This window comes from Motacilla alba, chromosome Z (genome assembly GCF_015832195.1).
Source record: "Motacilla alba alba isolate MOTALB_02 chromosome Z, Motacilla_alba_V1.0_pri, whole genome shotgun sequence".
NCBI lineage: Eukaryota > Metazoa > Chordata > Aves > Passeriformes > Motacillidae > Motacilla > Motacilla alba.
In genome coordinates, this window is record NC_052046.1 from 56,233,772 (window position 1) to 56,261,406 (window position 27,635).

Sequence of the window (27,635 nt, forward strand, 5' to 3'; positions counted from 1 at the left end):
TTAGGAACAATCTGGACACAATTCTGTGCACTGTGCTCTAGGACAACGCCCTTGATCAGGGGAGTTGAACCAGATGACCCACTGTGGTCCCTTCCACCCTGACCCATTCTGTGATTCTGTGAGTCAGTGATTCCTGTCATTCAGCTGTTTTATTTTTCCAAATTTTATATATATATATATATATATATATATATATATATATATATATATATATAGCTATGTTTTAAGTACATGGGCCAGACATGCCTACCAAAGAAAAACACCTGGTAGTTCAGGACCAGTACAGTTACATTTCTGTTCCTCCCTTTGCACTGATTATAGTGATTTTTCATATAATTTCAATATATCTCATCCTTTATCTAATTCACCTGCCTTGCTGTAAAAGGCCTCCAACCAAAAAAAAAAAGAAAACACTTTTTTTTTTCTCCCCAGGGAACTTTTTCCTTTTCCTGTTTAGCAAACCTTTGATTTTTCTGTTGAAACTGACATTTTAAAGTAGTTACAATATTTTTCTCTTACAATATGTTTTTGCATATAAGAACAAAACCCTTCTATTTTAAGCAGTTGCCACAAAAAATGGGGACAGATTAATAAATGTCTATATAATAAACAAACAACAACTGCTAGTTAAAATTCAGAGGACATTTCCTAGGGGACTATAAATAATAAATAATTTGTGTGAGGCTAAGGAACAGGCATAGTAACATTTTCAAAATGGCACAATATCAAATCAAGAGGACCAGACTCCTGCGATAAAAGGCAAAGAAAAAGGATATGTATTTTAAGTTCCATTGACTCTCCAAACATGGAGACCACTGACAAAGAGTGGTATCTACAGAGCCTTGTTTATTGCTGATCTCTGATAAGGCTACTCTGGGAATTTCTTTCCTATAGAAAAACAGTAAAAGTGCTTCCTGATTACACCATCCATCTGACCTACAGTACCAGCTGTGAAGTACTACCTATTAACAATCACAGATCCTATTGTAGAACCAGGGACCCTGAACAGTACTGGCTGGGGACGGAAGCAGCAGCAGGTGTCACTGCCACTAAAACCTCCAGATTTTGCAGTGTTTTAATTAGAAGGAGACCATTCTAAAAAGCCCTAACTCCCTGCTGCAGTTCTAATAAACTAAAACAATAAGTTTCAAGGTACACTGCTTATACTGCTGTGCAATTAGAGCTCTCTGTTAACTCCAGAGAGTGTGAATTGACACTCTGGTTTGCTTTCACAGACATGTCAACAATTTGAAAAACTAAAGAAGTCTCAACACAGGACCTCTGAGGAGAAAATATCTAGAAGTAGTCATGGAACACTGGTTGAAGACAAAGCTATAAATAAAAGGAAGCATCCTATGATGTACCATTAAGTTGGTGCAGGACAGCAAAAGCACTCATCTTCCCTTTTCAGAATGGAATTAAACCATACAAGGGGTTATTTCACTAAAGTGCTTGCAATTAACACTCAGATCTTTGGATGAAAAATGTAACAAATTGCTACAGTTTCCTTGTAGCGCTAGAATAAGTGTCCTAGAGTGAGGAGATCCCCAGCTGTACAACGAAATACTGGCAAATTATATTCCATTTATAGTGATTATATGTTTCCTATAAAATTTAATGAATAAAGCTTGCTAAAATAATTAAATTTAAATATTGCATTCTGCATCTTTATGTAATTACTGGCAGTCGGTAAATCTTAAAGATCCTTTGAAGACATTCTGTAACTTGTGGCACATTTTCCCTTGTTGCCTTTGGAAATAAGGCTACAATTAGTCTGTATGTACACCTCTGATCAAACAAAGCACTGATCCTGCAGACAAATATGGCTAATTGGCTCAAAATGCAATAGGTAAAATACAGTTAAGCCAGGAGAAATGGGCAATCAGGACTAGGACAGCCCTAACAGTAGACATTTATGGACTCTATGGGTGCGAGGAAAAGAAAGGCTTAATCTGGTATCTGCAAATTGAAAGTCAGTCACAAATTAGAAATCAAGAAGAAATTAGACTGTCTTCTTGAGAGTTTGACACTGAATGGTAAGGAAGGCAAACTGGAACACAAAATGGAAAAGAGACTGTTGAATCATCTAAGTGTATACAGATATTACACTACCTAGATCACAAAACTACCAGCTAGCAGTCCAACATTACATAACCTGTGTTAGAAAACATGCCCAGATGTTTTATAAGGGAAAATATTCCCCTTTTAGCGATTCAGTAGTCCTGTACAGCAATCTCACAGATGAAGTTTTTTCTAAGACACGTGCCTAATGTGCACTCCACAAAAAAGAGACACATTTTCAGTACATGCTTTACATGCTATCTATGGAATCCAGCTGCAGAGACTGGGAGGTTTAGCACCATCCCAAAGAATGGTGCAGTACTGCAGAGCACCTGTCTTTCACAAAACACTAGAATTTTTTCAAGACATGACCTATCATCCATAGGAGAAAGAAATCTAAATTGTGTAACTCCACTTTTTCTTTAAGAAGGAAATGTTATTTCTAAAATTAAAATTAAGCTTCTTTATTCCACCGTTCTTTTTGTAGGCAAATGAAAGCCATAAGCTGAAACTACACGATGTTGGAGAAATCAAATATAAATCTGGATGCCACTTATTCCACTTGTAGCGATGTTTTTAGCCTTGTCAATATCCAATGAGAAATGTAAATATCAAGCAAAAAAATCCAAACAATTATAACTCAATCCTAAGAACTCACCATAAATTGCTCTGTAAATATAATACTTCATAAATGTATTTTTTAGCACACCAAGACTTCCAAGACAAAAATCTGAGTCAAATATAGCATTCTTCAGATAAATTAAGTCACAGGTGGCAGTCACAAGTGACAAGGCATACCATACCTTATTTCCTCAATTTCACAACACTTTCATTGAAACACATGTAAATGAATGTGATTGAAAAGATGGTGAATGGTGTTTGTAGAATAGTGAGCATTTTAAATTGCAAATAATTTGTCTAACAATCAGTACCAACAGTTTTATACTTTTGACCCACTGCTCACTGTGTAACAGCATCCTCTAATACTGTTGAAATCTACCACTGCTAATTGGTTTTTAGGGTCAAAATGCATATATCTAAATTTATCCCCAGATGAGAGCATTTTACTGTATCTCTACACAGTCTTTGCAAAGCATGACACTGAAAAAAATCACTGCTGCCCTATATAATTCTTAAATCAAGCAAATTCAATCTTACAGCCTTAACATTCTCAAAAAAAACCCCAAAAAACAGTAGCAACTGTAAGCCAAATTAGACAATTCACTCCTAGAATGTTTTAACAAAGACATTTATTTCTTATCATAAATGAAATCAATACTAGCATGGAGTCTGCAGGTTTTTTTAATTATAAACAACCTTAAACTAGTTAGGTGTTCAAACTATGGAAATAATCCATTAAATATTTACAAGAAAAAGAAATCAGAAGTTCATAGCACCAACCATACCTGTGCCCTTGCATGAACTTCCCCAAGGAGACCTGAGTACTGCTGTTCCAGGTACTTTTTTTCATTCTGCCAACAGCTTGCCTGCGCTTTCATTTGTTCAGCCATTTTGTTAAAAGCATCTTCCTGGCTCTGCTGAAGCTCCTTCATAGTATTGGAATTGTTTTTACAAACATATTCCAGGCGAGATATCTGTGTAACAAGCATTTAAAAAGAAATTATTTTACTTCTCTAAGCACCTTTTTACTTTATAGTGCATATCACAGTTTCACCACAGATGATTCCGGCATAAAATCTAAACTTTAATTTCTTCAATATATTCATTAAAACGAAGTAAAAGCCTTCCATGACAGATTATTTACTTGAATTGTGCAACAAAATGAAGAAAAAATTGGATTCAGTTTTACCATTGTTGCACCATATTGCAGATATTTGTTGCTTTCTTTGTTGAGAACCTGAACTGGCCATGTCTCCTCCTATGTTTTGGCTTTTTGTACACAAGAGCATTAAATCTTGTGATGGTAAAGTACTGATCTGAGTATACCAGTCCCTTAGAAGTTTGCAAGAATTGCAAATAGTATGTAAAAAACAGCACTTAATTTAATTTTTGTTTTAGTGGAAAACCAAAATGTTCCAAATACTATTAGCATTAAAAGAATTTCAGGACATTTTAGCACACAGAAGTTGTTTTCTACAAGTACAAATGGATTCACTCTGTGGATAACTTAGGAGCTTCCATGCAAACTAAATGGAGGAATGAATCAAGGTAACAATAATCTTGAAATACACACACCTACAATTAATTACTAGAGAGTATCAGCAAGCTACTTCTCAAATGCATCACATGGAAATGCAACAGGAAAATTTTGTTCCCAAGAAAGCGGGTACAAGTGACATACTGTTCAAAATCCCTGAAAAGCTGGTAAATATATGAAAAAAGTCAGTATCACTAACCATACTAAATTAAAAAGCATGAAACAATATGACACAACATCCCCAAACATTGCCAATAATGTTCACTCTCTTCTCTTCCATTCCCTTTCCTCATTTACTTTGAAAGTAAAATACAAAAGTATATAAAATGTTCATAATCCAGATTTTATCCTACTCCTTTGGTAAGGGGGTAGGTCCAACTGACTGCTGGGGTATTTATTAAATTATGGGCAGAGTTAAAATAATTCACTGTAACCAGCCCTGCATCTTACTCAGACCAGAAGACTGGTCACCCCGGAAGATGAAAAATGTCAAAAGAAGATCTTCCCTTACTATGCCTCAAAAAATGTCAGCACAGACAAGTTCTGGAGTTGCTGTACTAGTCTTAGGACTGACGTGATCAATGGAGCCAGAAAACAAACTGAAATTCTAAAGACTGTCATATGTTAGTCTGTGGAGTCAGTTTAGTTTATTTAAAAGGAGGTCTTTTCTTTCCTAAAAATGCAGGGATTTATGGAGAGAAAGGCCACATAAGCTTACTTGAGTCCTGAAAAGTACAGCTTCTCCCTATAGCTAGTATTGAAACGTTTTATAAAAACAGGTATTTTCTATTTGTGTTACTGAATATAATTCTATAATCCATGAGTTATGATTAAATGAAAAAAATACACTGTCATTCTTTCAAATGAAATAATAAACTGAGAATAATAAACATGTAATTTAAAGACGATACTCCTTGAGTAAGGGCATTTTGTTTCAGTTTTATGGTAAAATAAAGACTTGCTTTATTAGTGTAAATGACTAAGTTCTTTGAATTGCTTCATCAGTAAGATTAATTTATTTTCTTTTAATTAGGTCCCTGTGGCTAATATTGGCTAGTACTATTAGCATGTCCTGCACTGAAAGTGGAGCTTAGAGACTTCATACAGACTTCAGTCACATTTACATGCCCACAGCAATGGCATCAAACTGAGTTGTAGACAAGCCATAATTAATGGTATTGAATTATTAACGTCCAAATTCTTTTTGAAATAAGATGAATGTCAGTCCTTTTTAATGATACTGCGATGTGGACAAATGTCACTGAATTTAATAGAGGTAGCTGGCGCCTAAGGACACTTACCTTCTCATTAGCCCTGTTGAGGTCTGAGATCAGGGCATCAACATTCTCCTGCAAGATTACACAAAGCTCAGGCCAAGAGAATCTATCTAGGATGCCTTCTGGTTGTTTTATAAGCACACAGCCTGCTATCAAATGCTGGTATAAGCTATGAAGGAAGGTTAGTTTCTCCTGAAACAAAAGGAGAATTACATGATGTATCTGAACAGTGTTAGAATTGAAAGACATGCATCACATGGGCATTAACATGAACTACATGCAAGTGAAAAAAAGCCCACACAACTCATTCACAACCCTTTTTAAAAATACCACAATTGCTAATATTTGCAGTCATACATATTGAAGCGAATGTAAGAAAAAAAGTTTTTACAAAATGTGCCTATTCAGACATAATATATAAAAAGTCTGTATAAATTCAGAACAGTCCTGCTGTTACCACAATGACTATCTGATACAGATAAAAAATTCTATGCTATTAGTATATGCAATTTATTTATTTATGGTAAAACTTAAAGTTATACTCGAACTGTATCCACTTACAACAACTGCAGAGCATGCAAAAAATTCTCTGATTGGCTTGGCAGCACAAAACCCTATTTATACAATATGGATTATATATGAAACTAAATGGCCAGACAAAATAGGCTTATAGCTTCATGAGTTAAATTCCACAAGCCATGCCTCATTCATTTACACTGAATTTAGTCAGTAATATAATAAATTGATGCAAGTTATAAATAAACTTTAGCAACAATAGCATGCTATAGAAATTCCATCCTTAATGCTTTCAGTACACATATGCAACTTAGCAACTTTGATTAAGACAACAATAGGAAGTTGTACTTCAAAAGCCACAAGGACAAAGTCTGTAAACTATTGCAAAGGTTCCCATTATTTTCCAGGGGTCTTGGTTGAGATTTTACATTAAGAAAATATGGATAGCTGAGATTGGAAAGTAGGACTTTTCTGAGCTCTTTCCATTACACTTAGATGTATTTTCTCACAATTATCTCATGGTACTTTATGCAATTAAAAATAAATTGTAGTTCAGTTTAGTTTAACTTTGTTTCTAACAGATCTACAAATTCCCTAAGGAAAATCCAGTGTGCCACCATCATTACATTTGATGTTTGAGCTGTGATAAAACTAGGACGATAATTATCCATTTGGCACAAGAAACAGGATTCCAAGACCCCAAATCAATTCACACATGTTGAATGCAACCACAGGGTTGTAGACATGCTGACTTTACAATATAGCCAGACTTCTAGTTTCCTCCACTTTAATCATTATCTGATGTGTGTTCCAGCTGCTTCATGTGGACCCTATTTAAATACCAGACTGTAGAAGAGGTGGAAAGAATGTTTCCTTTTTACTCAGTTGGCATTCATGTCCAAATTTGTGGAAGTAATGAGGTCAATATGCACAACAACTACAAGTATATAATTGCCGTTGCTAGTACAGAACCACTTCATTGGCCAGAAAAAGCAACAAAATTAACATCTGTTAATACATATAAGGAGAGAGATAACAGTTCTGAAATAAGACATTGTTGAAATGTCTTATTGAAATAAGACATTTCATGTCTCATTGAAATAAGACCCATTCCCCCATATAGCACACTACAATTAGCTAATAGATAAAAGGTAAGAATTTCTAGGTTTTGCAACATGTATGCAAAACTACCTCAATTCCATATTTGCTATCAATTTGCATGTGGATAAGTAATTAACACATGATAATGACAATATTACATGTTTCAATTGTAAAACATTTCTGCTAACTTTTAATTTGAAAGAAAGAAATAATTGTTCATCAGGCACAGCTTTTTAAATAAAGTCTGTTTTTCAAAAATTCAAAATACTGGAATGATTAAGCTATTAATTCTGATACAGAAGAAAGGAGAACCAATATGTCCTAAAACCCTGTAGATATTAAACACATATTTCAAAATACGTATCTTAAAATCATATTTTAGGGATAAATCTGTTAAAACTAAGAGTAACCATCTGATGTATGTAAATGTATAAAGCTGAGATTAAATAAAGACTCTTTGACAGTCATCTTGTCTCTAGTAATACCTCCATATCCTTCTGGTAAGCCCTGGTAAGCTTCTGGATTTCATTTTCAAATTCTGTGGCACGTACTTGCTCTTTCTCCCAGCATTGCTGTACATCCTGTAGTTCCATTTTTAAAGTTTCTATTAAAGTCTCTCTGTCTGCACACTTAGTGTGCAGATAGTTTAACTCTTTATTGGCATCAGCCATGGTATCCTGAGCTTCCTGTAAAACAGGAATTTAACAGAAAAGCTGGTATAAATTTTACTCTATAAAATGCTACCTTATTCAAGTGTCCATCACGCGAGGAAAGAAACAGTCATATAACCACATGTATTCACAAGATTCCAGGCTGGGTGGACTTTATCTTTCAAGAACAGAATTTCAAAATTGACAATAGGCCTCTTCAACAGCTTGCAACTAGATAGCATTGGAAATCCACCTGTGACAGGTAAAAGCTCCATGATGCAGTAATCTTCAGAGTCCCCTCTACCCCCACAAATGAGATGCAGAACACAGGGATGCAACTTATCCTCTGCAGAGTGCAAAGCTCTCAGACCTATTTAAAAGATACATTATTTTCTTAAGTGAATCCCTGATCTGTCAGGGCTGAGTCTGCAAGCAACACAGATGCTGTTGCGCATTCTTTACACGCAAGATAAAAAAAAGTGAGGACTCTCTTTGGAGGCTTGACCATGGGAAATAGTAATCAGAAATGGTCATAAATACCATTATGTAACCAACACTAAAATCTCACCAGGTAAACACAGAAACTTAATACACTATCCTCTCTGAGCCAAAATATGGTGCAGTTACACTGGATTTCCAGCATCACTGAAGTTTGCAAAAGGTCAAACTGAAAGCATTGCTTATTTTTCATAAAATCATAGCTTCACAGACCATAAAATCATACAAAAGATACCACCAAATTCATCAGAAAATGTCAGGTTTTATTCTTCTAAATAAAAACATTAAAATATTGAAGTAACTTTAATTTTCTAATACAAATGCCTTCAGACTCAATCTAGATTTTGATCATCTATACAACATTATTACCAAAAATTTAGAGAGACTGAAAACTGGCATATTGCATAAAAACTGCTACCCTGTGTGTGTAGCAAGCTCAGTTTGTGCATGAAGAATACAAGTATCTCTTGCAAAGAGTTGCAAAATTTTTAGGTGACTTAAAAAGGAGCTATAACCAAAGTTCTAAATCTTCTGAACATAACTTAATAAAGAAAGTTCATAACAGGTGACAACACATCATGTGCAAGTATCGATTAATGTGAAGATTCAATTAATATTACAGAAAAGCTCTGCATAAAACATAAAACAGCATATCCTCAGAAAAAGAATCTGAAAAACGCTGTGTTTACAGACATTCTATTTTGGCAGTAACACAATACAGTGCTAGCTGGGAGATTAAGTTAAAACACAGCCTTAGGACTTGCTCCTCCCTTGGCTACTGATTTAACCAGAAAGGACATTACAAAAGTGGTGTCAGCCAAAAACAGAAAAAAAAATTTTGCTCAAAAACTAAAGGAAAGAGCTCTCAAGTGCTTTTATCTCAGGTAACTTTTACTCCAAGAAATTTTAGGCTGCACACTTTACAGATGTTAAAGACAACTTAATGCATCATATGCATTGACCTTTCTGACAAACACAAACAAAACAATTAACTAAAGAATTGACATATTTAATAAAATATACCTTCATATGCATAGAGGTGATTAAATTCCCTTTCCCTTTTCTTGAGAAGAAGAGTTAAACAAAAAAGATTATTGATAACGATTTCAATATAAAACAAGACTCTGCAAATTTATTGATGCATTTTAATTATTTTAGAAGTGCTGTCATTGAAATTATGTGCTTTATAGCGGTAACCAGGATAAAGCAGCATGGTTTCACACAAACTTGCGAAGTAAACTACTTTGCTCAACAGACTACAATGATATAAAGACTTACTCTGATAAGAAAAAAGATACTTTTAATCCAGACAGATATCTTTTAAAGAATGTTCAAATTTTTTATGCTAAGTTCATTAAACCATACCTTCAGGTCTTGTCTTAAAGCACACATCTTCTCCTCAGATACCTCAAGTTCTTGTGTCATCTTTTTACACAAAGCCTTCATTTTCTCAAGCTGCAAAAAATATGAAAGTCAAACAGGCTTTTACAGAAAAGCTGCAATGATCTACTCAATATAATACAAAGGAAGAATTTTGTATATGAAAGTAAAAAACCAAAATTTTTTCAATTCCTTGAAGAGCTTTTGTACTCCATACAATCTAAATAACATGCCATTACAAAACACTAAATAACTGTTTTATAATGATTTAAAATAAAAGAGTAGTGGCAGAATCCCAAACTGAGTCCATTCTTACCTATCCTATTATCTCTCAAAATATCTGACAAAAACACAGATTCTGAAATGCACTTGAAAGTGTAGTAAATTCAGATAATTATCTGGGGATAAACATCTGGGGAGTGGTTTGAGAAAACAAGTTTTTAAGTCTGTGGCTATTTGCAGAATTTGTCCAGCTACAAGCTTGATTTTTACTGAGCACTGGATAGTGCTCACATACTGTAAAAAGCAGCAATGTACCACAGAGGCACAGTGACTTTTAGGGTTAAAAGCAAAAGCAATCTCAAAGATTGCTTAATATGTACTGAGGTACTAGCATGTGTACTAGCTTCACTTTCCACTGTCAAAAACGGTAACAACGTACCAAAATAATCTGTATCTCTGTTTATATGATGATGCTGCTAATGCCTGACTTTTAAGGAGCAACTCAGAAACAGAATACCTCATTTACAAAATTTATGAATTACATTTAAAATGCTTATTTTTATATTTTGATGTCAGGAAACTTGGCAGAGCCCTTAGAAATAATTACAGTAAATTAAAGAATGCTACTGGAATATTTCCAGCCTTTTTATTCGTTTACTAGTCTTTTCCCTCTATCCAAACATATTCTGGTGTCTGCACTATACAGAAAGTCAGAATCCAGTTATCTACAAAACCCAAAACACTTCTACACCTTTCTAGTTTGTTAAGTTTTTGTGACTACACAAACTAACTCGATCTTTTAATCAAATGTTTAACACAGTAAGTTAAAGATGACACATGACAAGTTTATCAGCATATTTCACATATACATACAGGTGTATGCATACATTAATAAATTCATCAATATGTGGGATCTTGTTGAAAATCTTTTTATAAAGAAAACTACTAAAATTTGCTTACTGTTGTGTTGCTTACTAAAACCCTTCCTTATTGTGTATTAAAACATCCTAGTTTTATTGCACAGTGCCCTTCATAGTCCCCTTGTGCATTATTGTATTATTAAAAAGTTTTATTATTAAACATATCTCACACATAAAAAGCTAAAAGCAGCATTCTCTGTGGGGGTGGGGGTAATCAAGAAGGACAGAGCATTGCCCTTTCTGTGCACCATGAAGGTGCTCAGTGATCTCTGGCTCCGTATGACAACTTCAGGGTCAGTCACACACAGTCCTACTGGGAAGTCTTGTGGCAGGTCATCTGTTGGTCCTGCTCTGCTTGCGATTTATTTTCCTTGACAGTTCATTCTTCTTTCTGTCAGAATACTCTCTTTGCTTTCTTAGAAGCCACCCCCTTGGTCTCCCCACTGCTGTCTCTGGCACAGTTTCACAACAAAGCACATCACTAAGCCAAGGCCTGCTGAGTCGACTTTTCAACTGTGCTGCCTATCACGTGATGCTCCTCCTCCCAAATAACAATTCACTGTGGGTAATATGTTCCTAGTTACTCTGCAGCTTCCAGACTTGGGTCTCAGAAGAGTTTCATAATGACTACACACATCAGTTCTCTTATCTCGCTGGGAGAGACTTAACAGTGCTTGCTGTTTAAAAAGTATAATTGTTACCATGGTCACTTATTTTTGTGCCCCTTGAACAAACTCAAAGGTCTTGTGGGAGACTTTTTTTCCCAATAAAAAGGGAAAGCTTTTCTTTTTTTCTTTTCTTTTTTTCTTTTCTTTTTTTATTTTTACTTTTTAATTTTTTTAACCTGTTGAGTGACTAGCTAGCCTAAGCATTTGTCAAAACAATAGACAAAACCTAGAAATGGAGTGCTGGCACCTTTACAATCTCATCACACCTTGCCTTTCTGTATTTGCCAGTTTTATTCAAAGATAATCACAAGTTTGTACAAAAAGTTTTAATGGTGCAGTTAACTTCTTTCTACAGCCTTTAAAGCCACAAATTAATAAAACATTTACACCCAAGAGGAGTAATTTAGTCAGACTAGCAAAACACACAAAATAAATACAAAACTGTAACTTCTCAGCCAGTGATATAAAAGGATAGTAGGACTGCATGGAAAACATCTGATTTTTTTCAAGGGTAATTTTCACAAAACTGAAATACTTCCATTATTTGCTTAGATAACCTAAAGACAGTATTCTAACACTCCTATTTTAATTTAAACTATAGCAAAATAGCTCCCAAAGAGAATCCATTGAAATCACTCTCCTCAGAAAATTATACCACTTTCAGAAGTACAGGGGAGCATGATCATTTACATGCCTGATAGCAGTGACTACTGAGGCTCAACCATTGTTTATTTAGGAACATTGCAGTAAATGCCCTCTTAGATCATTATATTTTAACTAAAATTCTATATATGAACGGCTTGTTATCCTAAATGTTTTTCGAAAATAACCCCAAAAGACTGAACTAGAAAATCAAATTAAACTAGAAAGACAAAAAACTGTTCTCCCTGTCCCCACATATGTGAAACTTTACTGTAGGGCAAGCTTAGAGAAATAGGAGCGACAGATTTTTTCTTCGGGCTTACTTGAAGCTGTCTACTCAACATTCCCACTCTTCTGCCATTCTTTTACAAGCGAAGTGTATGTTCTGCTGCAGGCCAAATGCAATACATATAGAGCCAAACATTGCAAGTGCTACCTCATTAGATGTATCTTCCAGCTTGTTCTGGTAAGCTGTCAAGGTACACCTCAAAGTCTCAATGACAGAGCAGCTCAGAGGTTTATCTTTGTCCTCACAAGTGCCTGAAGGAAAACACAGAACAAAAATTAAGCCTTAAAGCCACAGAGAGAAAATTACTCACCCTGGATGTGAGGTACTAGAATTAGTTAGGGCTTCAGTGACAATACAGAACACTGAAGAGCAGCCTTGTTTGCTATGAGAGATACAGCTGTATAGCCATGCTTTCGCAGCAAATATAGCTAAAAGACATCTGTATAAAAGCTTTAATAGAAAGTACAGAACTGTAAATTCTGGATTACATTTATATATAATGCATTTGGTATGTAGTCTCACATATTATTTCTACTGTGGTAAAACTGTGTCATTCAGTCAGACAAGCCAACTTTGAAACCACACAATTTTATACTTTGAAAAACATGTCTGAAAGTTAAGAATGTTACACTTTTCCTGACATTATTTTGCTGTTGTGACTAAGCATGCATATAATAATGCAGTACTTCATTTACTTAAAGCCTTACCAAGCCAAAGATCATATAAATATGTTATACTTGGAGAGGACTTAATAACATTTTAAATTATCTTGAATTTTATTCTAAAGGAAGTGACAAAATTTGTCTGCAGAGTCCTATATAACAGTTTAATTATAAATCTGATTTATCCATTATATACACACTAAACTTATTTATTAAACCTTTAGATTGAGACTTCTGATCTAGTTGCCTTAATTGGGGACATATGAACAAGTCTGACCATTCCAAAGTGCATAGAACAATGTGCCAAGAAAGCAAAACAACACTGTATTGATCGAGAGGTCACAAGATGTCAGCTGATTTTCAGTTTCCAAGAACAAACCTTTCTTTTTTCCTGGTGTTACACCACAATACTAGGTTATTGACAGACCATTCCTCTCAGCATTATTTATATTCTTAAAAAGTATTAATCACTTACTTTGTGGCAAATTATAGTATCAACTTTTCAACAATTTTTAACATGTTCTATAAGCAAAACTATCTTTACCAACTCTAATAGCAGCCTTATTTTGCAAAAGTGAAAATATCAGTGGGATTTTAAATCCAGGAAGGCTAAATCATCATAACTCCCAGCACAACTAAACAATGATAGAGGTGCTTATCACCAGTGTCACTAAGCAATTTACACAGAGTGGCTCATAAAGTCAAATCAGGTACTAAAGTCTGAGACTTTTCTTTGGCTTTCCATTAAACTTTATCAGAGGAGGTCCACTTACATACTTGCAGGGCATTTTTAAAAAATTCTATAATAAGTGTCATCTAATAAGCACAACATTCTACTAAGGCATTGTATAAAAATTATGAAATTCCCCCTGTAGGCTACACATAATACACCAATAGAACTCAGTGGAAAACTTACTTAAGTGCACAGGTCAGAACATATTGCCAACTGCTGTATACAGAATTCTTTCAATTAGTTAGCCTCTTCTCTCCTAACTTTTGATAATACCGGAAAGTATAAAGTGCTGTTCAGGCTGGACTAGGTGTTACAGTCAAAGTCCCACCTATTCAAACCAACACATATTTACAGGATTGTTTTCAGTAACAGGAGCAAGACTGGCTCTATAGGACGCACATCTGAGTGACTGACCTCTGTCCTATCAGCCACTCCACCTACTTACCACAGTTCCTAAAAGTCTGTAGAGTCAGGAAAAAAGCAAGACTTTCCTACTGACACTTCAGAGCCCTGTGAATACCCCAAACAACAATGTTACACTTAAAACCAATCTAGGAAGAATTCATAACATCTGACCTCTTTTGAGAAGTTAAGATTTCACACTGAAGAAAGTGATGTGTCACCTTACAATAATTTTTATCATAACTACAGCTATAGCTATGCAGAGAGCTCCAGTCCAGTCTTCTCATTTACAAGACCAACCTCTCACTACTACCCGTTGTAGGAACATTCTGTGTTGATCTTGTTGCACAAAAAAAATTAGCACTATTTTTTCAAACTTGTAGTTCTAGCAAAGTGGTAACACACAATTCTCATTCAATTTAAAACAATACCTATTAAGTCAATCCAAGAATTATCTTCCATACCATAGTTTTTGTCAAACTGTCTAAATAATGTATTTTCATTTTTTTATTTTTAAGTCCCAACCTGTCTAAATAATGTATTTTCATATTTTAAGTCCCTATGATGTTATTAATGTTTGCCAAAATTAGAATTTTGCCAATAAACTCTTCATGCTGTCATTCCTTGCCTTTGCTGTAATCCTATTTCTAGGCAGCTCAATCTGCCAATAGAAATACAGATTCAGCCTGCCTGCATTAGCTGAAAACAAACCTTTGGCTTTAATGCTGCCCAAATGTTGTCTGACTTCACACAGCTGTGCAGGAGACTCACAACATAATTGAAATGCACTCTGTTGTGGCAGAAGCACCATGTCAGCAATGAGATAAAAAACCCAACCCAGTACCTGTGGCCAGTATTGCCCAAGAGTCTGAGGGAAGAATCTGGGGGAAAAGCCAAGCTCCATATGACACCTACAGAAGTATACAAGTGAATAAACTCTTAAATCTGCTGTTTGAGACTTTTGCTAGTTGTACTGGGCCAAGGGTACGAAAAAAGATCATTTTCTTCATAACAGCTCATATGGTGCTGTGGTTTAGATTTTTGACCAAAAAAAGGTGATGCTAATGCAAAGCAGCTAGCACTCTTAGGACTTTGCACTCATGTAACCTTTTTTTTCAGATTACTACAACCACAATGACTTTTTTTCCTGAAGACAAACATTCCTAAGAACATACTCTATTGCTGAATAACTGTACAATGTGATAAACTAAAAAGATACAAAGTGAATTCATGCAAATGAACCAATGAGAATAACAATGCTCTGGAAAATGTATAAAGGTCACTGGAAAAGGAGAAAACATGGATTTATGCTTGTTATTTTGACATGCATAAAGAAAAAAAAAGCTTTCTAAAACTATTTAGGTTTTAATCTGTACTGAGTTTGCATGGGCTGATTTTTGATAATGGGGGGGCTTCGGGGGTGGCTTCTGTGAGAAGCTGCTAGAAGCTTTCACCATGTCTAGCAGAGCCAATCCCTGGTGGCTGCAAAGATGGACGTGCCACTGGCCAAGGCTGCGCCAATTAGAAATGGTGATTCTGTGATAACAGGTTTAAGAATAAATCAAAACAAATGTTGTGGTGCAGTTTTAATTGTCATTACAGAGAAGCAGGAATAAGAACAAATGAGAAGAACAACTCTGCAGACAGCACGTGGAGAAGAAGGGACAGGAGGCGCTCCAGGCACCGGAGCCCACATTCCTCTGCGGGCCATGGTGCAGCCCAGGGTGAAGCAGCTGTGCCCATGCAGGCCCACATGGATGCAGAGATCCACCTACAGCCAGTGGAGGAGCCCCACACTGGAGCAGGCAGATACCTTGGAGGAGGCTGTGATCCTGTGGGAGGCCTGCGGAGAGAGGGCCCCTGCTGCCAGGCTGGAGCAGCCTGTCCTTCGAGGACTGCACCCCATGGAAGAATGACCCATGTTGCAGCCGTTTTGGGAGATTTGTTGCCCGTGGGATGGACTCGCATTGCAGCAGTTTGGAGGGAACTGCTGCTGATGAGACGGAGCCACGTTGCAGAACTCTCAGTGAACTGTTTCCCGTGGGAGGGACCCTGCAGTGCAGCAGGGGAAGGACTCCTCTCCCTGAGCAGCAGGAGAAGCCACGGGTGATAAACTGACCATAACACCCATTCCCTGTCTCCTTGAGCCAGCTGGGTAGGAGGTAGAGCTGGCAAAGGAGGTAGAGGGAGGGATAAGGGGAAGGTGTTTTTTAAAGGGTTTTTAAAGGGTTTGTTTTACTTCTCTTTATTCTGCTCTGATTTTTTTTTTTTTTTTTGTAGTAAGTTCATATCTGTAAGTTAAACATGCTTTGCCTGTGCTGGTATTTGATAGGCGAACTCTCCTGGTCCTAACCATGAACCCTACATTAAAATTCTTCTCCTCTGTCCAGCTGCATGAGATAGCAGCTTTCATGGGTGCCTAGCACTGGCCCACATCAACTGGACTGATGATCAATACTATCAATAAAAAAATAGTATTATCTTCTCTTTACTGTATAGCCTAATAATCATAGACTGATTAGCACTTGAATTAAGGGGCTGAATCTTTAGTGTTGGATCTTCAATACAGACAGGTTTTTAAGTAGACTCTCAACCCCTTGAGTTCAATGTTGACCACAAGAAAAAGAAAGACTTGCCTATCAGCTGTGGCTCATGTAGCCCCTCATCTAGTAATTAGACTACAAAGATGTATTTAAGATTTTTACTTTTATTTGCACAGAAGTATTCCCATTTCAAATATAATAACAATAATTTTTCTTAAAATTGAATAAATTATATTAAATACAAAAATTTGTAAGTACACCACAATGATAATAACGCAAAAGCATTACAATTAAGTTTCAAACTTTAAAGCATAGCAAACACGTACAACAAAAGTCTTAGTCAATGTCTATTCTAATATTAAAAAACTGTAATTGACTGGAAAGACTCAGTCGATCCCCTGCAAAACTAAATTCTACTCTCTGCCTCAAGAGCCTCTTCAGAGATCCTAAAGATTGAAAAAAAAAATCTATTTAAATTAGTTTAAAATTTTACCTCAAAGAAAGCAAATTAATATTGAAGGTACTGTTACTGAATTTCTAATATTATAGAAACAAGTCAAAGCTGTTCTCAGCAAGGCTTACCATCCAAAAGACAGTTGCAGCTTTGCAAACTGCACTTTGGCAGTGGCATCCAATTCCCCCCAGAGTTACTTAAGTCCTTTTGAGCATGTGGAACTTTGCAAAACTGTGGAAAACCTACAGTCTTAAAGAGCTTTTAAGCTGTAAACCTACAGGTATTATCATGGTAATCACATTTATAGTTATAGAATAAAACTGATACCAGTCCCCAAACAATGAAGCATATAGGCTATGCAAGGAAACCAACGCATGACAGAATCCAAACTCGCCTTTTAAAGACGAGAAATCCCAAGAAGTTGTTTCTTTATTGAAATTCAGTATCACCAGGCCCCCAGAAAAACCCTTTGTGAAGATACAAAAAAATGTATCTTTCATTTGAAAGTTTTTTTAGCAACCCATTTATGTCTATTTCTGCTAAAAAGTGCAAAAACATATCATGATATAAATAAAACAAACTAATTTGCTCCGTAAGCTCCATTTTGTTTTCTTCCAGTTTACTTTCACTGTAAATTGGAAGCACTTTGTGTCTAGTATGCAATTTTTCTAACAGGAATTAAGTTTTAAATGAAGATTTTTTTAAAGTGTTCCATTTTCAACTTTAAAAAAATCACTAGCTTGACGTTAAAATTCAGCTTGTTTATGTTAGCCACTATTTCAAATTTCTAACCAGGTTTGTTAAGTGTGACACAATAATTACATATAAAGCCAGGTAGCAGAGTGACAAGCACGGAATTACAATTAATTTTAATGAAAAAAGGGAAATACTTGTTCTGTATCAGATTAAATGAATGCAACATAGTGCGTGTCCACAATCAACTGTAAAAAGTATTGTGTTGTATCATGTGTCCTACACAACCTTTTTGAATATATGACCTTTAACTTGCTGAAGGTTGCCTCAGAATTTGGCTCAGTTCAGGCAAAACATCTGTTCCCTTTGCAGGTATACTGTAAGGACTTTTTTCTCAGTTGGATTTAGAGCACAGCAAGTGAGCCCTTTTCTGACCGATCATATACACCCCAGCATTTGTAAATCAAGCTCTGGGCTGACAACAGCAGGTCCACAATCCGTCACCCTTTCTCAGCTAGCAAGGCCATTTGACTGCTGTGAGAACTGCTCTTATCATGTCATCAAATCAAAGCATGTTGAGAAGAGGGAATGCAAGAGGCATCTGCAGAATTCCCACAATGTAGTGACTTTGGAACATTGACAGATGCATCTGTCATTTTATACCTTCAACTAACCTGCTGTCCGCTGGCCTGACAAAGCAAAGCTGTCCAAGAGCAACTCCAGCTCTCTCATGTTGTTTTCATACGTCTCTGTTAGAAAGACCTGGTGTTTCTTGGCCTTTATTTGACAGGAGGAACAGACAAGACAAGAGGGGGTGGGGAAAAAACACATTAAAATTAGTAAACATAAGAAATACACATCACAATTATATACTTTTCCTTTTTAAATTTAAATTTCTGGTGTATTTCTTTTTATCTCTTTTCTCGAGCCAAGAGACCTAACATGCCATAACAAATAAGAACATGGTAACACACAATATAAAACTAAAGGATTTCAAAAGCAAAACAAAAGATGGTTGTACAAAAACTTAGTCTTCTTAATCTTCTGCTTTAGAAGTACCTTAATGGATATTAAATTCTGTCTATCTATGCAAGCAGTGATATCTATTGTTACATCCTACAAGGGCATCCAGAAAGACACCCAACTACTGGCAGACAGGGTAGAAATCTATGATTTGGCACTCAGTCAAATCCCACACCTATTTTCATTGCAAACCTCCCTTCTTCAATTGTTAGTATGTTCCATGCTAGATAGGGATTTCTTCAATACCAAAAACTCATACTTGTGCATGGAACATAAAACTACAGAGTTCTTAGCCCCTATCACTGAATTTTCTTAAAGAAAGCTGTTCACTAAGTGCAGTCTATTGTTCAAATCAAGGCACCAAATTTTTCGAGGTCAGAAAAGTTCTACAGCAGATTTTTCAAATCACTACAATATAAAGACTATACTAAATCATTCCTTTAATTTATATCTGATAACTTGCAGTTTTCAAAGACATGCATCCATAATTCCAGACAAGACCAAGGTCCTTTTGAGTATATGGAGTTTTGACTTCTCAAGGAAATATATGATTTTAGCTGCTGACTGACAAAAAAAGTAAGATACCTCAGCAATTTAGAAAACCTAAAAGCAGAAAAAAAAAAAAAAAAAAAAAAAAAAGAACCAACCACCCCTATCCCCAAACCCAACTCCAGAGGAAACTAGATTTAAATAACTTCACAATTTTCTTATGACAAAAGTTATGGTCAAAGATGTCTCATGACTTCTAACTGCTCAATTTATTTCTAAATTCTAAATTGTTACACATATTTGCTTAATTTCCATTTCTACTTGGTAATGGGAAGTTAACCTTTTTTACTGAGCAAAATTCTACTGTTTTCTATCATATCTAGAGACTGTTGCTTTAGTTATGCTTCACTGCATGTCAAAGAACCCAGGCAATTTTTTATGTGTGGGAAACATCCTCCCCAGGAAAACTGCTACATACTGGTAGCATATAACTGTCAAGATTAAAAAAAAAAACCCAAGAAATTCATTTAATTCTCTGCAGTGTTCTTCACTATTCAGTTTAAATATTTTATAAATTTGCTTTACTCTTTCAATTTTAATTATATGTACTGTATATCAACTAATATATTATTCATATGTGTATTTCAGTGTTAGGTCCCCTGTAGCATTTACACGCTTTTCCTTGCGTGAGAGTTTGTACTGCACTTCATAAAGAATTTCCAAATCACTTCTATACATTGAAAAATAACCAAGGTTTAATTCCTTCTCCATAAAATTATCAATATAAATAGAACTTGTAAATGTTGATATCTGGTAAAAATATTTTATGGGATGCAAGCACAAAAAAGTAATTTACTCTTGTGTACTGACATAATCTCAGAGATCTCACAAATTAAAAATAAGGAAATATAATAATATGAAAGCATCACAATAAAAGAAATACTCATTTTACATAAAATACTCCAGCATAGAGAAGGTGAGACTAAATCTTCCCAGAAAAACATTTTTCTATGGAAAAGTAAAATGTGAGAATTTTTTTCAATCTTCTCATCAAATTTTTCCATTTTGTTTAGTTAATTTACCATAATTTAGTCAGTGTGTTCCAGTCTATTCAGCCTTCACCACTGCTCTATGCTTTATTTGCTAACTGCATCTATATTTCTGAAGTCAATTTTAGTCCCTTTTTCAACAGCAATAAAGAACAAAAGGAAATTACTTAGACTAGCCAGTCTCTCTACACTTGAACTGCAAAATATTTAGTATCTTTCCTTTCTAACTTCTATTTTCAATCCCTGTCCCCATTATCAGAAATTTAAGGAAAAATGCTGTAAATTACACTACTAAAAATCCAGGCACAGTCCAAAAGGATCTATTATTGATCCGTTTTCTTATGTCTCACTGACAGGTATCTAATAAGAATGTATACAGTGATGAAATCTTGAATTTAAGCTCACAGGACCATGGAGGTCATCTGGTCCCACTCCCCACTCACAGCATAGTATAGTCTAAGTCAGGTTAGGCAGCTCTGAACCTTGTTCAGTCAAGTTTTGAGTATCCTCAAAGATGACATTTCAACAAACCCTCCAGGCAACCTGTTCCAATATCTCACAATCTGAATTATGGAGTTTTTTGTTTTCCCCTTACAGGTAATTATAACTTGGCTGTTTTCTCTTCTACTTCTACAGATCTAAGGAGAGTGTACCTCCATCTTCTTCACAAGCACCCACTTGATAGTTTACAGCAGTAGCTATTATCTCCTTTGTTTTCTTCAGTCTGAACAAACACAGGGAGTATGCATAATGCTTTACTTTGAAAAGGAAAAAAGAGTGCACAAGTATAGAGTCAAACACAATCAATTGCAGCTGACAGATTCAGCTGTTCCAGGAGATGTGACTACAATCCTTCTTAACAACTCCATCCATCAACATGTTTTACTATTCCTGTAGAACTACTGGAGGAGTACAAGTGTAATTGTTTCCTAGGTTATTTCAAAAGGAAAATCAGTTGACAAGAAAACTGCTAAAGCCTTTACATAAGGACAGTTTGCTTCACAGACCACATTAGTAAACAGGTGGAAGAATATTTGTAAACTCAATTAAAATTTATAAGTCTTCTGCTGACTTTGTTGACTTCCTGTACACCAAAATGGACCATTCTTGACCTAGACAGTGATCCTTGAAAACAACCTTGAAAATCCAAGGTGAGGTCTGTATGGATATGCAGGGGACTCCTGACTAAATTCAAGTATTAATAGGAAACATAAAGAAGATTGTTCAGACATACTAAACTTGGGAAAATATAGATTCATTGTTAAAGCCTAGAGGGATATGTTTAGGAATGCCAAAATCCACCCAAAGTTCAATCTGACATGGGATGTGAAGAGCAACAGTAAACGATTTCTGAAGTACATCACCTGCAAAAGAAGGACTAAGAAAAATGTGGGGCCATTGCTAATGAGGCAGTGATCTGGTGACTAGGAGAGAGAAAAGGCCTTCTCATTGCCCTTTTCCACCTCAGTCTTCACTCAAAGAACCTGCCCTTGGGAATTCCAGGTTCCTGAGATAAATGAAATGTCCATGAACATTTGAGAACATAAAATTCTCAACATTCACTAGATTTCCCATAGTCCCCAAAGATAATTCCCTTCTTCACAATATCTTCCAAACAGAAAGCTAAAAACCTAAACATGGGAAAAAAAAAATCATACTTCCTGAACCAAGAACATATGCTGAATTTTACCATATAAAACGCTTCCATGAAACAAACTTCATATTCTTAAAAAAGGCTCCTATTATCATAAAACACCTCTTGAGGACAAAAACATTTTAGTAGAAAATGTGCTTGACAACATATTAATTTAATCACCAATTTCAAAACACAATTGAACTTTTAAAGACGTTAAGGAGAAGCTAAGCATTTTTCATTAAAAATATTGTAAACTGCAATGAAGAGAAATTTTTCCAAATACTTTCTATCCTCATCTGTAAGGATAACTTGAACTATTCCAAAAACTGACTGCTTATAAAATTCTTCCATTCACTGTCAGACTTGTGTTAATCTTCCAGAAAGGTATTTTTATTTATCTGGACAAGTTCCTACTACCTTGGTTGTAGACATATTTTCCTTAACTACCAATATTTGATTTTTGTTCCTGTTCCCATACAGAAATGATGTCCCATTGTTTTTGCAGCATTTTGCAAAATCCATGGTTGACTAAAATAAATATGAACTCTATACACAGTTCAAGGACAGCCCACACAATCTGATGCTGCAAATGTGCATCTGTATCTCAAGTTCAATAACTTTTAAAAAATAAACATGTGGGCAGGACTTTGAGGCCTTGCCTTAACAAAATTACTGCAGTAGTAAGCAGGCAGTTGGGGTCCAGCTGTACAATGAACTGCCTTGATTCCTGAGGAATTTTCTCTACTTTGTCTACAGTCACAAGGGGTTCCTGGGGAGGCTCTCTTGCACATGGAATAATTAACCCACTCAGTCTGTAGTACAAATACCAACTGGTGATGGCAGAGTAAGAGCCAAATCCAGAACTATCCACATAGCCACCAAGGAGCAGCATGTTCAGGTAAGCCTTGAAAAGTGCTTATGTAAATTCTTTACAAAAGTGTCAGAATGTTTACCAGGCTGACCTTGGGGGCAGCAAATCAAAGCATTTACAGAAATACAAAAGACTGCTCCACAGTTCACAAAACACAGGCTTTACTCAAGTGATGCTCTGTAAAGCAGAAAAGTGGCACAATTTTTTCAGCAAACAGGCATAAATTGTACTATAAAAAACAAAACCAAACCAAACCATCACTGACAAACTCTCTCCTTAGGCTTCTATTTATTTTTGCTCAAGTTATCAAACCATTGAATACTTCTTTTATTTTCTTATATCAGCTGGCATATTCAAAAATAGACTCTAGAAGAGTCTGGTCACATGTAAGTTAAATACAATCTCTCAAGAAATTCAGTATCTCAGTCTTACAAATTAATCAAAATGCTCAAGTTTTATTGAAATCCTTCTTGTCCCTCCCATAAAAAGAGATTTGTAACAACTTTTGTTGGGAGAGAATGCTATGAAGTATCTCCTTGGGTTTTGGAATTTACTTTTTTGTCCAAGTCAGAGAAAAATTTTTGAGAACTGCAACTTTAAATTTTAGATGCCTATCTTCCAACACCAGGACATTACACTTTGAGTGACCTCTGCACCTCCCAAATAAATTAAAAAATTGGTTTGTTTACAGAAGATCATTTAAGCATATGCTTCAGACTAACTAGTCTTCTTACATTAGGACAATAATAGAAGCAACAGCTGGGAAGAAAAACTCTCCCCCTGTGTTAAGGCAAGAAAAAAAACAATCAACGTAAAACAACCCTTAACAATTAATGCACAAAATTAATGAAGAGTGTGTATCCGGACTGGGATTTTTTTTAACTGAAAGAAACTGTCCATATTAAATTGCCTAGATGACATTTACATGTCTGCCACTGTGTACCAGTTTCTACGCCACAGAGTTGTAGAACAGAATCATAATCCTCAGCGTGCTTCATGGTCTGTTAAGTCAATACCTAGGCAACCTCTGCTAAAGAACAATACTTAATGTGCGCATCCTGGAACTAGATTCTCAAATATTTCTGTACTGACATTCAGTGTATGATAACCTACAAGGCGTTTATGGACAGCTGAGTTGCAAACAGAGCATGACTTCAGGTGTGGCTGTAAGAGAAAGATTTACATGCCATGGGAAAAAAGACAAGCTGTGTGCAATCTATTACACGATTTATATACTAATTATGCTAGTTCTGACAGAATCTGTTAAAAGGGGTGGAAATAAATACACCATCCAAATTAAAGGAATTTATACTAAGATAGAGTATTTTAATTATTTCGCTTTCCTAATATGTATTGTGATGAACTGGCAAGTTTCCCAAATTTCAATTTGCATTTCTCATAAAATAAGGTTTAACATCTCCTGTTTGTCCCACGTTAAAATCATCCACTACTAGGTACTAGAAATGTAAATATCCTGAGTAACTTAAAACTCCTAAGGATCCCTCTTATTCTTTCCATGGGGCAGGAATACAGCTGGGGCTGTTTCAATTTAAATGAAGTGCTAAATCACAATGGCCATTCTAAATTCCCGTTCTTGAAACTAAAAATTTCTAGAAACCCTAGCTAGATAATGATAAGCTTGAGACCAATTTCCTCAAGTAAACATTACGTAAATATTGAGAGCTTTCTCATGCTGAGCATTCATAAGCAATTTCATTTGATAGTAACAGATCCTATCACATTTGACTCATGCAAATTTCCGGCAAACTTCTGCAACATGCTGGTATTTAAAATTATAAGCAGAATAACTACTTTACTGTACATTCAATTGATCCATTAAGGAAAAAAAAACACTTTTTCATATAAAGTTTCAAAATAATGTACTTTGTGTATCTTACAAATATTTTACAAACGAACACATTACTTTTATGTTAACAGTACCGTGAGAAATCAACTTAAGATTACCAGACTGAAGTGGAAAAGATGTATTCAGGACAAAATAGGACAAAATATAAAAAAGCAATTTACAGATCAAGAAAGCAGGACATGTAAATAAAGGGATGAGAATGCACTGGCAATTTCATACAATTTTAGTATAGGGAAGCCTATATAACAGTAAAGTATAACAGGGAAGTATAGTAAAGGGAAGTATATATATATATATATATATATATATATATATATATATATATATATATATATATATATATATATATATATATATATATATATATATAAAGTATAACAGGGAAGTATAGTAAAGGGAAGCCTAATAACAGTATACTGAATGTTAGTTATACTTAGTTTCTGGTATAGCCTTCTGTTTTTTGATTTTGGGAAGAAAAATAACAAAGAAGCTGTCTATACTGAGTAAACAAGACCACACACAGGCACCCCTGCTTCCCAATCAAATACGAAACTCTTCAGGAAAAATACAAAGCCATCCAAGGTGATAAAAATCTAATCCCAGAGGGGACCACTAATACAACTCATCAGAAAATGAGTACCTGTTCAAGACAGTCTTGTGGCTTGAAATCATTCCAGTAAAGCAATTAAAACAACCTGCTACATGAATAAGATCGTTCTTTCAAGTGGGGCAATCTATCTGCTTTTACTTTCAGTTATACAATGTTTATTTTGAGTACACCATTTAATACCGTTGTCATTACCAAAAAACCTGAAGGATTAATAGAATTTTGTCCTGAACTCTTGTCAGGTATAAGATACATTTTACTATGAAATTTTTCTTTATATTCTTTTTGTGTCTGATAATTTTTTTTTTCAGATTGACTAAGGCAGCAAATGTCTTTTAATGCTTTAATGCTTGCATTGAATAAGCTGTGTCCTCCTAAACAAAAAACGTTTTTTTAGTTTTATTTTTCTTCAATTTATTAATTACCAATCTACCTGGGAAGTGGATAACACTAAGACAATGTATGGAATAACTCCATCACCTGAAGAGTAGACACCAACAATTCTGAAAACACTCTGATGCAGATCTCTGCTCCTATATAGTGAATAGCACAATGCCTACTAGTAGCAGGAAAGAGATCATGGTAATCACCTACACTCGTAGATCCAAGAGCCAGCAGGAAAAGAAATTTACAATATAAAAAAAAAAAAAGGCTAAGTATAGAAATACTGTAAACGCTACTATACAATGAAGGTTTTCAGATCATAGAATCATAGAATAGCTTGGTTTGGAAGGAACCTTAAAGTTCATCTGGTTCTAATGCTAGACCAGGTTGCTCAAAGCCCCCTCCAACTCAGCCTTGAACTCTTCCAAGAATAGGGCATTCACAACTTCCCTGAGCATCTTTGTTATGTTTCATAACTTTTCTGTTACGTTTAAGTGCCTCACAACTCTCACAATGAAAAATTTTCTCCTAATATCTGATGAAAACCTTTTTTCAGTTTGGAGCCATTCCCCTTGTCCTCTTACTACATGCCATTCTGGAAAGTCTCTATTCAGGTAGTGGAAGGTCACAATTGGGCCACCTCAAAGCCTTCTCTTGTCCTGGCTGCCTCATAGCAGAGCTGCTCCATCCCTGTGATAACTTGGTGGCCCCCGCTGGACTCTCCCTAACAGGTCCATCTCCGTCCTGTGCTGAGGACCCCAGAGCCGGATGCAGCACTGCAGGTGGGGTCTCATCAGAGCAGAGCAGAGGGGCAGAATCCGTCCCCTGCCCTGCTGACCACACTGCTTTGGATGCAGTCCAGGACGTATTTGGCTTTCTTTCTTTCAGCAGGGTCACATGCAGCCTCTCACCCACCTGCACCCCCAAGCCCTTCTGGGCAGGCTTGCTCTGATCTGTTCATCCCCCAGCCTGTGTTGACACCGGAGGTTGCTCTGACCCAGATGCAGCACCTTGCACTTGGTCTTGGTAAATAACATGAGATTTTCATGGGCCCACTTCTCCAGCTTGTGCAGGTCTTTCTGGATGGCATCCTGTCCTTCAGGTGTGTCAACCACACCACTCAGCTGGGTGTCATCAGCAAATGTGCTGAGGGTGTACTCCCATCCCTTCATCTATGTCATTAATGAAGATACCCTAAGCTTTTTGTTTTGACCCTCCTGCTATTAAAGAGGATGGCAAAATTGATATTCAAAGTTGGGATACATAGAGACAGTGGGAAGGCACCAACTGGTCATATAAAAGGAAAAATATTTCAGAAAATAATCCTGTAAAAGACATCCAATAGGACAAATGCACACCAAACAAAAAAGAAAAAAAAACCCAATCAATTAAAAAGTTTGTCACCTTCAAAGAAGACATTTTCAAATAGTTTTTGCAGTCAAATGCTTGCATTAAAAACATCGTGTGAAATAGAAATAAGCAAGTCTGCAATGGTAACTAATCAAGGCTGAGGAAAAAAAGCTTGGACAGAAAGACAGAACATTCTTCACAAAAAAAATCATAATATGTATTTACAAATTGCCTTCTTCATCAGGAATGCAAAGGTTGGTTACTCTTGACTAATAGCCATACTTTTGAAATAACTTTTTTCTGCAAACAATTCCTCAATTAAATACTTGGTGTATCACTTAAAATGCATTTTGGAATTAGTTTCTCCAGTATCTTATCAATATTTACTCTTGTTTCACAAAACAAAGTAATATAAACAAAATATCAGAGTAACGCAAAGTCAGATTTATTCCACAGCTCAGCACAGCAAATGCAGATTCTGTTCAGAGTA

The 27,635-nt window shown here is 35.7% G+C and overlaps 1 protein-coding gene across 21 annotated transcripts in view; it reads right to left on the reverse strand.

The window, feature by feature from the left end:
• Positions 1-27,635, reverse strand: part of CCDC171 (coiled-coil domain containing 171) — a 206,358-nt gene that overhangs the window by 137,200 nt on the left and 41,523 nt on the right. For 20 of the 21 annotated variants that reach the window (XR_005255448.1, XR_005255450.1, XR_005255449.1 and 17 more), the window contains 6 exons: positions 18,544-18,646; positions 12,530-12,633; positions 9,627-9,716; positions 7,599-7,799; positions 5,521-5,688; positions 3,468-3,656 (listed from right to left, as the gene is read on the reverse strand). Coding sequence is in view for 17 of the 21 variants with exons in the window: in XM_038125193.1 (XP_037981121.1) it covers positions 3,468-3,656; positions 5,521-5,688; positions 7,599-7,799; positions 9,627-9,716; positions 12,530-12,633; positions 18,544-18,646 (855 nt within the window). In the remaining 4 variants the exon portion in view is untranslated. The remainder of the gene's footprint in view (positions 1-3,467; positions 3,657-5,520; positions 5,689-7,598; positions 7,800-9,626; positions 9,717-12,529; positions 12,634-18,543; positions 18,647-27,635) is intronic. The other variant, XM_038125187.1, reaches the window with a different exon arrangement.